We start from the raw sequence: 16,699 nt of genomic DNA on the forward strand, positions 1-16,699 counted from the left end.
CAATATTAAACTGGAACTATGCTTCCACTATTCAAGCTCGCTGATTGTTTAAGAATAAATCGCTAATTTATCTTAGATATTTTTGCTGCATATGCTACAGAACAACAAATTCAAACATGCATAAATGGCTGTCAACAGGGTCAACATAAAGGGCTGTCAACATGTTCCCTCCTGACTGCTTGCTCCGCTGACTGTCTACCCACTGCCGAGCTCTGCCTGGATCTGGTTTTCCCATTTTGCTGAGCGGTGCCAGCCCGAGTTATTTTCTGTTCATTGCCAGTTCATTCAATAAAGACAGTTAACAATCTAGCTTCTGAGTTATTATCCCAACAATAGCCGGGCCGTGGGCCGCGAGTTGAAAAAGGTTGGGAACCACTAGCAGATGTATACAGGTGGAGCTGGGGAAGGTGGAGGGTTTCTGACATGGGCTGCAACTGCTACAGCAAGTACTGACCAAGTATTTGAATGTGAGCAGCAAGCTCATTGGCTGCTGATCCAATTAAAACCAATCAGCTGCAGCATGTGAATAATAATGTGATTATATCAGACTGAGTTGACCTATCGGCCTGCACCATCAAGGTGTTTAAATGTTAGTGAAACTCAAAAATGACTCAAAGTCAGTACTTAAAGCTAAAATCGCACATACGTTTCCAAAAATATAATTCCCCGATGTCACATCTGCATAACACTAAAAATTACAATGAGTTCTATGTAAACCCACCCATGAGTTCTATGGAACTCCACCTCAAGCATCATATTCAAAATTATTCCAAAACCTCTTCATAAATTTGATCCAAGTTAGACTTTTTATTGAATTCTTTCTTGGTATTGTATACAGAAAATGTAAATTAATTATTCTCTAAGCCCATTTAAAAAAGATATAATACTGTACAAGATGCATATTGTTAGCCATCCTAATGGTCCTTGTCAACAGGAGATCAATTCATGAACCGCACATCAGACACTCATCACGGTTCTCCAATGAACACACCATAGCTGCTTTGTTGCGTTCTTTGGTTTCCTCCTCGTTGCTTGTACTTTCCTGCGTCTCCTTCAGTTTTTCTTTGTCGAGAGTGAACTGGATGGGGTTGGCGGCTGGTTTAGTTCTCAGGTAGTACATTCCTGTTTTAAGACCCTGTGGAGAAGAGCAGATGCACCCTTGATCTATCACTTCTAACTTATAGACTTCCAAATCCTTGCTAAGGAAGTATCTAGTTTACCTGCTTCCAGCCATAGAAGTGCATGCTGGTCAGTTTGCCATAGTTGGGTTCAGCAATGTGGATGTTGAGGGACTGGCTCTGGTCAATGAAGGCTCCTCTGTCCGCAGCCATCTTTAAGATGGTCTTTTGAGAGATCTCCCACACAGTCTTATACAGCTCCTTCAGGTCATCTGGTATTGTGGGAATAGCCTACAAAAAGGAGGACAATTAAGAAGAAGAAAAAAAAAACTGATTTTGTCATCCGAATTGGAAATGCCAACTAACCTGAATGGATCCGTTCTGAGCGATTAACTGGTTTTTCATTTCTTCGTTCCAAAGTCCTCGTTCTGTGAGGTCTTTGAGAAGATGTGGGTTCACAATCTAGAAGTAAATGTAACCCACCAGTTAATTTGACACAAAATCAGTAGTTTATCTGTTCTTGCAAATAGATAAATGTAATGCCAGGCTCACCTGAAACTCTCCAGACAGAACTCTGCGTGTGTAGATGTTGCTAGTATACGGCTCGATTGACTCGTTGTTGCCCAGGATCTGAGCAGTGGAGGCAGTGGGCATGGGAGCCAGCAGCAGACTGTTACGCACTCCATGCCTGAGAAGCAAAAATAAGAAATATTATTCCAACTTATATAAAATGATTTATAAAAATTGGCAAATGCACTATGCATACTTAAAATAAATCTTATATTGCATCTCATATTTGTGCTCCTTTTAATTACAATTATCAAACCATGTATTAAAAAACTTCTCCATGACACTTCCAGGTCTTCCACAGATTTGTTGTGATTATGAATCATGCAAGTGGTTACTAACTTTGTGATCTTCTCCTTGAGTGCGGCCCAGTCCCACAGGTCTGTAGGTGTCTTCTCCCACATATCATACTGCAGGATCTGTGAAATCATGCCAGGAACTATTAGAGCCCTGTACATCTCGACTGATATCCAAATTCCTTATATAAGGATTCTACAGGTTTTTAAGGACCTGCAGAAACTCTGCTTATATTACTATAACATCCAACTTACGCCCTTGCTCACAGGAGAGCCAGCATATGTTTCATACGGCCCACATTCCGCAGCCAGCTCACAGCTGGACTCCAGCGCAGCGTAGTAGATGGTCTCAAAGATCTGTGTGTTGAGGAGCTGAGCCTCTGCGCTCTCAAAGGGGAAACGCATGAGAATAAAGGCATCAGCCAGACCCTGAACGCCGATACCGATGGGCCTGTGACGCTTGTTGGAATTTTCTGCCTGTTGTGTTAGAGAGAAGATCAGTCTCTACAGCAATTACAATAATGTAGGATGTCTGAAGGGGGAAATAAAACCGCGCTTCACCTCTCGCACTGGGTAGTAGTTGACATCGATGATTTTGTTTAGGTTTTTCACAATGACTTTCGTAACAGATGCCAGCTTCTGGAAGTCAAAAGTTCGTTCTGGGGTGACGTACATGTTAAGTGCGATGGACGCCAGGTTGCAAACAGCCACCTATAAGAGAGAGTTTGTTCCTTCATGAACCCACTTTCAAATAATCAACATGGCATGTGACTGACAATAAGTAACTCTGTTATACTTCATGTACATATTCTGCACTCCTTACCTCATCCTTACTGGTGTACTCTACAATTTCTGTGCACAGGTTACTGCATTTAATGGTGCCCAGGTTCTGCTGGTTGCTTTTGCGGTTGCAGGCGTCCTTGTAGAGCATGTAGGGTGTGCCGGTCTCTGTCTGAGACTCAATGATGGCATACCACAGCTGCTGAGCCTTCACCACACGCTTAGCTCTTCCCTCCTGCTCATATCTGGAGCAAAGGATCATTAAATGTGATTATTAAACAGTAATTTCAACAGACATTAACAATTTTATAGTAGAAGCATTACTAATATTTTCATACTTCATGTAGAGCTTCTCAAATTCCTCTCCCCAGCACTCATCCAGCCCGGGACAGTCACTGGGGCACATCAGAGACCAGTCCTACATGGAATATGTTTTAAAATTAAGCATTTGAACTGAACTGGTTAAGGAAATAAATATAAAACCATACACAAATATGCAACAATTGGAAAGTCTGGGGAATGTATATATTTCCATTTATATGCATTCATCGGAAACCTTTTGGGCATGAAGTGCCATTTTTTTATTTTTCTGGTTAACCACTGTGCCAACAATGGCCATTTTGAGAAAATAAAAAAGTAGTTTGCAGCTTTGCATCAATGGATACAGCTGTCGGTCACTTATCAATTCTATCATAAAACAATTATACTGACTGATGTTAAATGTCCATCTCACCTCTCTCTTTCAACGTTAAACTTATGCTTCGTAGGGCTGGCTTTTTTAAATCTGAATATTCGTCGAAATTAAAATAAAATTTCACATTCAATTGCAAAAATGTTGCAATTGAATTTTAGGTGGGTGTTAAGGAGGCAGCCTTATGAGTGACGCACGCCTATCCAGGTGAAGCCACTAGATGCATTGTTGATCACAAATATTGTGGAAAAAGAGAACATCAATGGGGAAAAGATCTCGTTTGCTGAAACCAAGCCATTCACACAGAACGCATGTTTTGTGCATTTTTTAGAGTGACATCTATCACCGTTGCACTCATGTCTCACACAAAGTCCCATGTTTAGAAAACCATGTAAAATTAATGCAAGTTCAACTTTGAAAAAACATATGTCGAGTCTTAATGGCTGGTTTCTTCCCCATCCCACTGCAACTCGTGTTTTAAATGAAAATGTACTGTATGATTGACTTTCAGCCTTTTGTAGTAAACTATGCATACATACATGATGCCGTTTTATTTATAGTTGTTTAAGCAACTTAATAAATAAATGTATGCATTTAGCAGACACTTTTATCGAAAACAACTTACAGTGCATTCAGGCTATCAATTTTCATGTGTTCCCGGGGAATCGAATCCCCGACCTTGCGCTTGATAAGGCAATGCTCTACCAATTGAGCTACAGGAACACTAAGTATACTTATAAGCAACTTAAGTATAATTGGTTTATAAACATTATTTTGAACATTTGACACTTTTTTTCCCTCAACAGATAGTCATGTTCTCTTATGCTCGATGCGCCCTCTTGTGGCCTCAGGAGAAAAGCCAAAAGCTTTTCTTTACCCTAACTGAAATTAGGCATTTTAAATTTGAATAGAATTCGAATTTTAATAATATTTAAGCACAAAACTTGAATGTAGTTTTTCAGCCATTTTGACAGCCCTAATGCACCCCCCCCCTTGCATGCCAATGTTGGCACACCTGCCATAGCTTGCCAACCCCCGTTTTAAAATGTAATTTGTTCCTGTAATGGCAAAGTTAAATTTTCACCAAAAGTGTTGTATTAAGATACATCTCAAATAGTTTTGTGGTTTATAGTGTGCTCACCGCATTGGTCTCCACTCGCTTCATGAAGAGATCGGGGATCCAGAGGGCGTAAAACAGATCTCTAGCTCTCTGTTCCTCTTTACCGGTGTTCTTTTTAAGCTCTAGGAAGTCGAAAATGTCAAAATGCCAGGGCTCCAGGTACATGGCAAAAGCTCCAGGTCTCTGAGTGAGGAGGAGAGAAAATGTCAGGTTTTTCCAAGCTAAATTTAAACCACCACCTGAAATTTACATGTAAAATGCCCCACCTTATTTCCTCCTTGATCCACATAGCGTGCGGTGTTGTTGTAGACACGGAGCATAGGAACCAGGCCATTTGAGTTGCCATTTGTCTACAATAACACAAGACACTGACTCAACCCAACTGCTAAGTTTAATAGTACCAGCTCCAGTAAGCTGAAGACAGAGAAAACTCACCCCTGCGATGTAGCTGCCAGTGGCTCTAATGCAGCTCACTGCCACCCCGATACCTCCCGCAGACTTAGAAATGAGGGCGCACTGCTTCAAGGTGTCATAGATCCCCTCAATACTGTCATCCTTCATAGCAAGCAGGAAGCAACTAGACATTTGACAAAAGAAAGTAGCTTGTATTATACATTATGTATAGAAGTCTACTGACATTATTATTATTTTTTAAACTGCCCCTTTGTGTCTGATATTGATGACAGGTTCTTCTTCCTGGTATGTACCTGGAGAGCTGTGGCCGGTTGGTGCCGGCATTGAAGAGTGTAGGAGAAGCATGAGTGAACCACTTCTCAGACAGCAGGTTGTAGGTTTCTATAGCTGCCGCAATGTCCTCCTTATGGATTCCCACAGACACTCTCATCAGCATGTGTTGTGGCCGCTCAGCAACTGGAAAAGAGGTCAAAGTGTCATTGGAACGTTTAACTTCTTTCATCTAAACGTTACTGTAGCTCAATTGGTAGAGCATTGCTCTATCAAGCTCAACGTTGCAGATTCGATTCCCCGCGAACAAGTGATAGGTAAAAATTGATAGCCTGAATGCACTGTAAGTCGCTTTGGATAAAAGCGTTTGCTAAATGCATACATTTTAATTAGGGCTGGGACAACGCGTCGAGGTCATCAATGACGTCGACGCAAAAAATACGTTGACGCAAAATATGCGCATCGATACGTCGACCTGTTTTTATTTCTCAAAAAAACGTTTGCAAAACGTTTACTTTATGTGCGCTGAATATACGCGATGGCTGGATCAACATTCTGTCCAACGTTATATAACCAATCCAGGGGTTTTTCTGCATTGATCTTTGTTTTTGGCGGCTGTCAAAGCCTTATTTGATCAGTGAGTGACAGTGACAGGGCGCGTACGAGAGAGAGCCCCGGCTGCGCGCGCACTCACAGTTTTCAAACAACACGAGCGCTTCTTGCTCTCTCCCTCCCTTGTGCATATTAATCAAAATCATTAAACACGATAGAAAAAGGGCGAAACACCAAAGTTTCACACGCGCTCGCGCACTCACAGTCTTCAAACTACACGAGCGCTCTCTCTCTCTCTCTCCCTTTCTCTCTCTCTCTCTCCCTCCCTCGTGCATATTAACCAAAATCATTAGACACGATAGAAAAAGGGCGGAACGCCAAAGTTTCACGTGGAGCATTCTGAGATTTTTTTTTTCTCCATGACAGGCTGCTGGCTCCCACTGTTACATTTTTTTTTTTTGGAAAAGCACTCTCTGTATTAGCTTAAAGCCCTCAAGTTTTCATTGGTTACTGTATTCTTTTAATTGCTCTAAACAAGTATTTTGGGTGCCCTTTTTTATTGAATGCTAGACATCGAGTTGTTGTTATTTTCATCTGAAAGAAGAACTTTTTTATTGAATGCTAGGCCCTATGTGTTCAGTATGCTTGTTTCAGTAAGCTATGTATTTTTAAGGTTTCAAGGTTTTATTGAATGCTATCTCTATACAAGTGCAAAGTAATGCATTCTTAGTCAGTCTTTTATTTTGTAATTTTAAGAGCAATAAACATATATTGCAATGTTAAGGAATTCATGTTTTTTTCATTCAGATATGTAAATCAACATGTATAAATTGTTAGTAGTCAATTAATGGGGAGATAATCGAAATCGAATCGGTCTGAAAAATTAATCGTTAGATTAATCGATGCATCGAAAAAATAATCGCTAGATTAATCGTTTAAAAAATAATCGTTTATCCCAGCCCTAATTTTAATTGATCTAACCCTTCCCATTTAAGTTTGTTCTTTAAATGCTTCTATTGTCTCAATTCGACTGTTTATATGCATGCATATGAAAGAATTCCACAACTTACCCTTTCCATTGATCTTCAGCAGATATGAGCGCTCCAATGTCTAAAAGAGATGTTAAAAACTAAGATTAACAACAAAATCAATTGAGATTTTGATACACAAGTGCATATGATGCACATTCTTATATTTCTGGAATTACCTTGAAGCCAAAGAAGTTGTAGGAGAAATCTCTGTCAAAAATGATGGCAGAGTTGAGCCGCTAGGAACGAAAGGAAATATTATATTAATTATAAATACATAAACCCTAATGTGACTTTGTTGGGGAAAAACAGACAAAGATAAATCATACATCTTTGTTGGCTAAAACAATGTCGAGGGTTTCCTTGGAAATCATAGGCGAGTGGTGGCCGTTCAGGGGATTCACATAGTTGTAGAGGTCCTCCATAACCTCTGTGATTGGAGGAGGCAAGTGATCAGCGGCAAATAAGAGCATTATGATTCAGTTTAGATTGAATTGTCACATAGACATGAAACAAGTGATGCATAGCAACTCACCACTGAAGACCTTCTTGGTTTCTTTGTGCAGGTTGGACACAGCGATGCGGGCCGCCAGGATGGCATAGTCAGGGTGTTTGGTGGTGAGGGTGGCAGTGATCTCAGCAGCCAGGGTGTCCAGCTCTACTGTGGTGACACCGCTGTAAAGGCCCTGAATCACCTTCATGGTGATCTGAGTCTGCAAAGTAAAACCACTTGATTTAGGGTCTTTAGAGATTTAGAGCTTTACATTTGGCTTTGTAGATTAGTGATGCACGGGTCGTCTCATAACCAGCGGGGCGGGTTGGGGAGGGGTCACTAAAAACAAAACTCCATTTAAGTTGCATAGAATTTAGTGGTGGAAATTTTGATTCTTTCAAGAGATTCGTTGATTTTCAGTTCGTTCACCAAAATGATTCATTCATTAGTTCAGTGACCATTTCTTCATATTACACAAATACGCGAAAAAAGAGTGTCTTATGTGTTATGTCTTAAGTCAACGAACGTATTTACTTGTGACAAAAACTGATTTGGCTTCATTAAAGTGTGTCGGTGATCGGATTAAATAAATAGTCTAAAATTGTTCATATTAAAGCACGAGGTTTTATCTGGGATTAAACGTGGAGTTATGTTCTGTATTCCAAATATGAAAACAAGCGTATGTGCACCAATAACTGCGCTTTGTATCTGCTGATTGCTGATCGAGATTTACATGCTATGCCGACTGTCCCTGTATACTCTCATTCATTTCATTCACGTACGAGATGTATCAGTTCATTCAACTCTTTCACCTATGAGAAGATCGTATTAGTTCACTACATTCAACAAGTCACATGCTCCGTCACATCTTGAGTTACTCTTTTTGACAGGATGAAACAGTTCACAGAGCTCTTCACAAGCTGTGCATGCTCTGCATATAGCACCCTGCTCGCGTGCTGCTGTGGGAGGAACTTCAGTGAACGAGAATTGAGTTTTTTTTACTGTCTATGGTCAGTGGATTCCGTAAACGAGAACGATTCGTTCACCTAAAAGATTTGTTCATGAACGAACCATCATAGTGCAATTACCTATAGCCTATGTTGATAAGGTTACGATACGAAGGTCAATGTAGCAACGTAACTTCCGTGATGTCCCCGATGCGTGGGGCGGGTCAAGAAATATTACTTTATTTGCGGGGCGGGCCAAATAATTTCATAAAAGCGGGACCCACGGGTTAGAAAAAAACCCGACCCACGCATCACTATCGTAGATGTCTTTTTAATTAAATTAGTTTAATACAGAGCTATAAAGAAGACCTAGAGTGTACAGAATGTTAATTGTGTAAACTCAATTAATGCAACATTGGCTTAACTTATTAACTTATGTCCCCTTTAAATATTACTAGGGTGTTAGCTATTCTAACAGACCTGTCATGGGTCTACTGTTTGATGAATAACTGTAATAACAACTAGGCCACGTTAAGAGAGAGAAAAAAAAGTAAGGGGATTCAACTTAAATGAATAAAATAAATAAATTAGTATAAAACAAATGAGTACAATACATTAGCTTAAAACAAACAAATAAAAAAATTGATAAAACTGATAAACAAAAAAAAAATGTTGCACTACGATGATTGTATTTGGGGGGCCTGTTACTTCTAAAAAACTGAAACCATAAAATGTATAAAAACATGGACATAGTGTCCGTGATGTCCCCAATATGTTTCCAAAGAGCATTTTTTAAGCCATCGGACCTGCCAAGTCTCTGTGCTGTTGTCCTGTTACTACTCCTTGCCCTTCCAGCGAAACAGATGTTTTCAAAGCATCGTTTTGCTTACTTGAAAGCAACCTTAGCGTGATGTTGGGCTTTTTATTGGCGCGTTTCCACCGAGTGGTACGGTACGGTACGGGTCGGTACCCTTTTATTTGCGTTTCCACTGCCAAAAGTTGAGAATGGTACCAAAAAGCCGAACCGTACCGTACCACTTTTTGGGTACCCTTCCGTTGGGGTACCTAGCACAGTGGAACGGTACTAAAGGGTGGAGCTAGACTCACTGCAGAACGTTGATTGGTTGACAGAGAATCGTCATTTGCGCGTGCCGCAAGGGGAAAGACACAACACACGAGGCGCCATTTTTAAATTACAACAACGTCGCCGCGCACCATAACTTTACCGTGGTCGACCCAGGAGGTGCAGACCTTCTTGGGTATCATCGGTGAAGAAAGGGTGCAAAGGGAACTCGATGGCATGGTGAGAAAAAGGTTTTTCAGCATGTTTCTGAGAGGATGGCTGTCGAGGGTTACCAGCGGACGTCCGAGCAGTGCCGCATTAAATGCAAGAAACTGCGGAGTGACTATCGTAAGGTGAAAGACCACAACAGCCGGAGTGGTGTTCACAGAAAAAATTGGAAGTGGCTAGAAATGATGGACGCCATCTACGGGCACAGACCGGCGAGTTTGGGACGAGAAGGAGGCATCGACACGGCTGCCTCGTTGCTGGAGTCGATGATGGAGCCTCCCGGTAAGTTTGTAATTGTGAAATATAACGTTAGTATACATCGATCACGGGAAAGCTTACGTTCAATGCACAACTTTTGTGCAAGTCTGTTGTTTGTCTGTCAGCCAGCCAGTGTGGTATCAACCGATCATTTGCAAGCTAGCAAAACGCTAACGTTAGTTTATTAGCCTGTGGTGGACGGAGTACATGTCCAGTAACGTTACTTGTAGCCTACAGATACCCTAATAAAATACAACTGTTTTATTACTAAACATATTCTACTAAATATATATTAAAGAGAGATGGGTCCAATGATATAGCTTAAGGAAAGAGTAAGAACTCCGTCTGAAAATTATTATGAAATATCAGAGCAAGGTGAAAATGTCCACATTCAATAGGCTTAAACAGTACAGTAATGTTGTGGGGTAAAAAGTACAATATTATGCTTTGGAATGTAGTGCAATAAAAGTTACTCTTATAAAATTATAGATACTTGAAAAAAAAAATACTTATGTACATTATACAAAGTAAAAATGCTTTGTTTGGCTACCCACTCAGTCCTACTACGTTGTATGTTCTGTATTTATCTCAACCGCATTGTTGCCGTTTGTGTTATTAACGTGACTTTTGTAAATTTTCAGTTGAGCATCCTAGCTGTCAGGAGGAAATGGAGGCACTTGATGAGATTTCCACCCTTGAAAGCTCAAGTTCGCCTGCCAGGACATCAACCCCGACACCACCACCAGAATCTGCTCCATCAACTTCGAGTGAACCTCGGCGTATTACAATCGGTAAGACATGAACACCAGAGTGAAAAGAAATGTATAATACTGTAATAATATATACTAGAGGTGTAACAATATATCGTGCCATAATATATTTCGCAATACAAAAGCGCAACAATACGTATTGTGGATGTTGACAATATGGTCATGGATAGTTCTCCCAAAATAAAAATTACTGTGTGAGAAAAAATTCATGTTTTCAGAGTGTCAGTACTACATTAAATTACTATATAATGTTGCTTATGATGTATACTAATGCAATGGGGGAATATTTGTGGGTCCTCATAATGGCAAATGTCTTATTACCAGAACGTTAAGAATATTCATCTAAAATAATTCAGTATTTTCAGCTTCAGAATCATGAATATTTTTATTCTGGTGTCACCATTGTCCTTGGGTTACAAGCACCAAGTCCAAGCCTATCCATTTAAACCCACAATGTAATATCCAAGTTTTCATTTTAATCGACAATAACTTTTTTTTTTTTTACCTTTTATAATATGTCGTGGAGTATCGCAATATTGTATCATGGAGTTCATTATCGTCATATGTTAATATATACATGTCCAATTTAGACATTGTATTGTAGTACTGTAGATATCTCCCCATAATATTGGTTGGCTCAAATCACAAGGATCAAAATGCTTCGCTAAACAAACCAACATTCCTGTCTCTTTTGCATTCCAGGCAAGAGGAAAAGGGGGCAACAGGATGTTCATGCGGCCCTGGTTGAGATGCAGGCCGCTGATGAGAAGCAGCAGGAGTGGTTGGAGAGGATGGAGGAACGCCGTGACCGGCGCTTCGAACTTATGCTGGAGGATGCACGTGAGCAAGGCGGCATGAGGCTGAACTAACTCGCCAACACATGGAGCAGTCTGCAAGCTTCAATCAGGCCTTCCTCGGCACGCTCAGTCAGCTGGTGCAGGCGTTGAGTAGTCGCCCCAACCCTGTGCCATGATCCAGCCACTTGTGCTCTTTTGCACACAGCACTTTAGACTTGTTTACTTTTTTGGACTTGTTTAATTTTTTTGGACTTATTTAGTTTTTTGTTTGCACTCGTTTACTTTGTTTGCACTTTTAATTTTTGTTTGCACTTGTTTACAAAACCTTTTTTCTGTCGCACAGCTCATTTTTTTGTCAATAGCATTTGTTTGACTTTTTAAATTAAAGTACTTTTTCATTACCTCATGTGTCCTGTGTTCAATGGCCATCTCACACAATTCCTCCCTTACCCATTCTATAAATTGAGGTCGTTTTATTAATGTTCCTGTCATCTGGTGTCAATGACATCTATTGTTTGCTACCTTGGCCATAATGGCCATTTGGGAGATTATGCTTGCCTTAAATACAAATTAGTTAGCAATGTGTTACTTTACATTTATTGCAAACAAAATCTGAATTTATTTATTTTTACAGTCATAGGTATTGCAGAGTAAAGTCCTTTACCCCAAATATTATAAATTGATCCCTTATAATTACACGTGTACTTATAAAGTATGTACAATAATTACAGAAAGGTACGCTGTAAATTCGGTGTACTTACGCAGTACTTTCCGGGCTGTAATCATGAATTACTGCATAAATTATTTGTAATTTTCCATGTTTTGTAGCATAATAGGTCATAAGCTACATACCATGTAATATTAAAATAATTAGCCCTTAGTTGGGTAGCTTAGTTATGAAATACTGCATTTTATTTGTATTTTTCATGGTTGTTACTCCTTTATTCACCAAATATTATAAATTGTTCCCCTATAATTACATGTACACACTCTATAATTACCAAAAGGTATGCTGTAAATTATGTGTACTTGCGCAGTATTATCTTAAGCGTTACCAGATTGGCCATTTGATATAGTTACCCAAAATGAATTATACCTCATGTTTAAACACCATCTACATAAGAGGCAGCGGCAAAAATATTTCACAAAATATGAAGAGGCAGGGTAAAAGTAAAAAGGATTTATTCATGTCCATAAAATCAAAACTTAGCGTTTACACAGGTGTGCCTTTGCTATCTGTACAACAGATTTAACTGTTCAAATAACGCATCAGACCCTCGCGTACATCCCTGCCCTCCTCCTCTGCACCCTGTGCCAGTGGCACCACAGGCTCTGCAGCAACAGGTGTATCCCATTCGTGCTGGTAATCCTCTCCATGCCTTTCACAAAGATTGTGCAGAGCACAACAAGTCAACACCATGGACTTCACCAGTTCGATGTCGCTGTCATTCCTCTTCATAAGGCACCGCCACCTTCCTTTGAGTCTCCCAAAAGCATTTTCTACCACCACCCGAGCCCTGCACACTTTTTTGTTGTAGGTCAGTTGTTCTGCTGTCAGCCGGCCATTGTCAGGGAATGGTTTTAGGAGCCAATTCTGCAAAGGGTAGGCAGAGTCTCCTAGCACATAAAAGCCAGCATTCACCCCACTGATGTTCCTGGTGCAAGCTGGGTAGAGGCTTCCACGCTCGACCAACTCCCACAATGTAGATAGTCTCAGAACCCGAGCATCATGCAAACTTCCAGCCATTCCTGCATATGCACTCCAAAATAGTCCTTTTCCGTCAACTACTTCTTGCAGGATGATGGAATGCCAGCCTTTTCTATTAAAGTAATCGCAGTGGTACTCCTTTGGGGCTATTATGGGTATGTGTGACCCATCAATGGCACCAACACACTGTGGAAGCCCCCACCGGTTCTCAAAGTAGGCTGCCATCTCTTTGAACTTCTGCTGGTCAAAGGGAAACATATCTGTTCTGGAACTAACAACATGCTAGCGGCCTTGCAGAATTCCTGGACGCACCGACACACTGTTGTTCTGCTGACACCAAAAAGATGGCCAATACTTCTGTAGTCGCTGTTGGTTGCAAGCTTCCATAGTGCAATGGCAACTCTTTTCTTAAGGGGAACACACTCTCTGTAGTTTGTGTCCTGCTTTTCCATTGCTGGATGCACCATGGCACAAAGGAATATAAATGTTTCTTCAGACATCCTGAAGTTGTTCAACCACTGTGTGTGTGTGAATCCTGGAACGATCACATCCCACCAGTCATTTGAGCGGCTGAAAGTCCAACCGGTTGGTCTGCGGCGCTGATTTTGCACCAGATTGAGTATCTAGAAAACAAACAAAAAAGTTAAGATTAATACAATGTCGCAGTGATGGTGGGTCATTTAATTAAAAGTGCAACTATCATACGCCGGATGAAAAAATACATAAAGTATTATATAAAGTATTATAAACATTGTAAGAGTTACCCTTGGACACGATAGAATATATAAATTTGTTAAAATATCTAATATACTGCACCAGAGAGGGAACTTTGGTGTCATTAAAGCACAAAGAAAAAATAGCTTACAGATATAATTATTTTCTCAAAATTATACTTCTAATCTATCATTAACCACAACTAGTATTGCACTTGTAATAATATAGGCATCAACAGATTCATGTAAAAGTTTAATGATCTTAAAAAGTAACCTTCATAGTGCTTAATGAATAGACTGTAGTTTACAGTTGGCACAGTTAAAATCTGGTTTCACAGGCAGGGCTTATTGTACTTATTTATTCAGTGTAGGGTTATTTAATCTATAACAATATTGCTTAGTTAGCACATAAGACGAAATACATTAATACATGACATAAAAAAGTTAGCTTAGCTCAAGCTTACCCGCCTGCGCCGTCGTCTTTGTCTTGCCTTGTCTTGACTCGCGCGGTTGTCTGTCTCGTCCCAGCTCCTTAAAATTTCCCAAATTCCCCTGTATTTTTCCGCTGTGTTTTTCCTTGCAGCATGTAGCCTTTGCTCAAACAAATATTGTCTCTTCCTTGAGATAAACAGCCACACACCGAGAAGCAAGAATAGGATCTGCTGTATGTCCTCCATTGTTGTTTGCGGTGAACTTTCCTCTTCCCGCGCGATCGAATGACGTCAAGCTACTTTCCGTCATACACCACGCCTATCAAGTGACGTTATCACTACTTTCTGGAATACACCACGCCTATCAAGTAAGGGTACTGTTGGCGGTGGAAACGCTAGCCAAATCATGGTTAACAGACCCGACCCGTACCGTACCGTACCACTCGGTGGAAACGCGCCATAAGATAACAGCGTGGTTGTTGTGAGAGCACGATTTCACGCCAATCCTTAAGCAAAGTCATGTCAGACCTAGCTTCACAAATCACTTAAAGTTAGTTAATGCAGCAATTTTGTCGTACGGATTTCTGCTGCAGCAGAAGGATAGCAACAGAAAGATGAATGTTGAAATTTCCCGTATTTTGGATGAGTAACCCCGGAAAATTCCCTTATTTTCAATGTTCAATGTTGATTTAAGCTATATAAATTAATATTCAGATGTTATGGTCTGCGTGGTCGTGCCTCCAAGCAGGAAAGCGGTGGAAAGTTAATCCACTCTCATTTTATTTTCCCCATGGCGATTTTATGTTGCGCGGTTACACCACACAATACAGCAACGGTTTACCATGGTTGAAATAGATTTTTAATTAATCAAATTAAGACACACGGATAAGAGGGAGTAGGTCTAAACACTGCGCAGTAGTCCGAGTAGCAGTAAAGGAGGCCACCAACACGGCGGCCACGCCAAGTAATGACGTCACAACGCCCAAGCCCTATTAACTCCTTTTTGCAGCCAGCTTCTAGCGGCCAGTCGATTAATTACAGTTTAAGTCACTTACGTGTGGGTTTCACGAGAGAGAGCGGGAGGTTGCCGATTGACTGAAACCTCTAGACAAGGCAATGATTGTCCTCAGAACGTGTGACAAATGTTAAGATGTTTTGATGCATTTCATTACTTACAGGATCAACAAACTCAGCGTTGAGTCCATAACAAAGTTTCTGGATACGTGATGTGATTTTGTCGAACATAACACGCTCCTGGTGCCCATCTGAGACAAGAAAAAGACCAGATCAATAAAAATGAGTTATTAATTATATAATAAGCCAAATAGAATACAATCCATAATCACAAAAACATGGACAGGTAAGTTAATGAATTGCCAATAGAAACATAAAATACGAAAAGTGAATTAAAATATCCTGATAATGAGCAAGTCATTACAATTTTAAGCTAGATTAATTTATTACATGACGATTTACAAAGTATCTTCCATTCATATCAAATGTTTCAATACTGCCCAGCAAACACAGAACGTTCCCCTAACGTTAAGGAAATGTTCTTTTTAGGTTATATTTTTGGTAACCAAAAAATATCGTTCCCAGAACGTTGTATGGTGGTTATTTGTAGGTTATTTTTTTGCAACCATAAAAAAAGTTATAATTACGTTCTGTGAAGCAAAAATTGTTAACGCCAGCTTGGTGGCTATGTGAAGTGGTTGGCGCCAACTTTAACAAAGAACACAGCTAACGTTAGTCACCAGGTGCTGCTAACATGAGCACATATCATTCTTAAAGTAAAGTTATGGTGATGGGAAAATCAATATAATAACACCATCGATAAATCTGCAACCTTAATCAAGTCTTTAGATAATCGTTCTTCTCTTTATATTTAAGTTAGTCACTGCTACACGATTAAGGTCAATACGTGTTTGATTTACGAGTTGGAAAAAAATGTGGTTATGATAATATTACATAAACAGTACATAAGCTTATTATTATACATGCATTGCATTTTTTGCATATATTTGCAATTGTACATTTTCTAACTAAGTTGCAAAAAAACAAGTATGTGGAGGACGAGTAGGACTTTACGTTACCTCTCTTGATCACGTGCATGATTAAAGTCTCGGTAGAGAGGACAAATAATAATAATCGGGTGTTATTTTTGGAAAAGTGCTGTTCTGCTCGCGGCTCTCTCAGCTGTTGTTGTACTAGCGCGCGCCACCCCGAAGCCGAACCCGCCAGAACGTCAACCGGAAGCCCTAACATTTTAGCCAATGCACTCTCGCTCCGTCTTCTTCGTTTTAATTATTGGACGGAACAGGAACAGGATCGTTCCGTTTTTTAAATATTTTTTGTGCGTTTTAAGCTGTTTTTAATGCAGTCTATGGTTTTAAGCGGTCATACTGTGAGAAATCAAAGGCCCTGTCCCAAATGGCACACTTTAAGGCCTTTGCGT

At 40.1% G+C, this 16,699-nt stretch overlaps 1 protein-coding gene across 1 annotated transcript; it reads right to left on the reverse strand.

Moving 5' to 3' along the window:
• Positions 1-783: 783 nt before the first annotated feature.
• Positions 784-16,482, reverse strand: rrm1 (ribonucleotide reductase M1 polypeptide). The gene is made up of 19 exons (XM_059542042.1): positions 16,338-16,482; positions 15,421-15,509; positions 7,372-7,549; positions 7,166-7,266; positions 7,016-7,075; positions 6,879-6,918; positions 5,280-5,442; positions 5,008-5,149; positions 4,839-4,922; positions 4,594-4,755; positions 3,100-3,179; positions 2,805-3,006; positions 2,543-2,692; positions 2,237-2,458; positions 2,028-2,104; positions 1,671-1,806; positions 1,485-1,580; positions 1,221-1,409; positions 784-1,135 (listed from the first exon to the last, which is right to left on the reverse strand). Exons 1-19 carry the CDS (start codon positions 16,354-16,356, stop codon positions 944-946), a joined length of 2,382 nt encoding a protein of 793 aa, XP_059398025.1. The 5' UTR covers positions 16,357-16,482; the 3' UTR covers positions 784-943.
• Positions 16,483-16,699: the final 217 nt, after the last annotated feature.

The sequence above is a fragment of the Carassius carassius genome, chromosome 47, assembly GCF_963082965.1.
Source record: "Carassius carassius chromosome 47, fCarCar2.1, whole genome shotgun sequence".
NCBI lineage: Eukaryota > Metazoa > Chordata > Actinopteri > Cypriniformes > Cyprinidae > Carassius > Carassius carassius.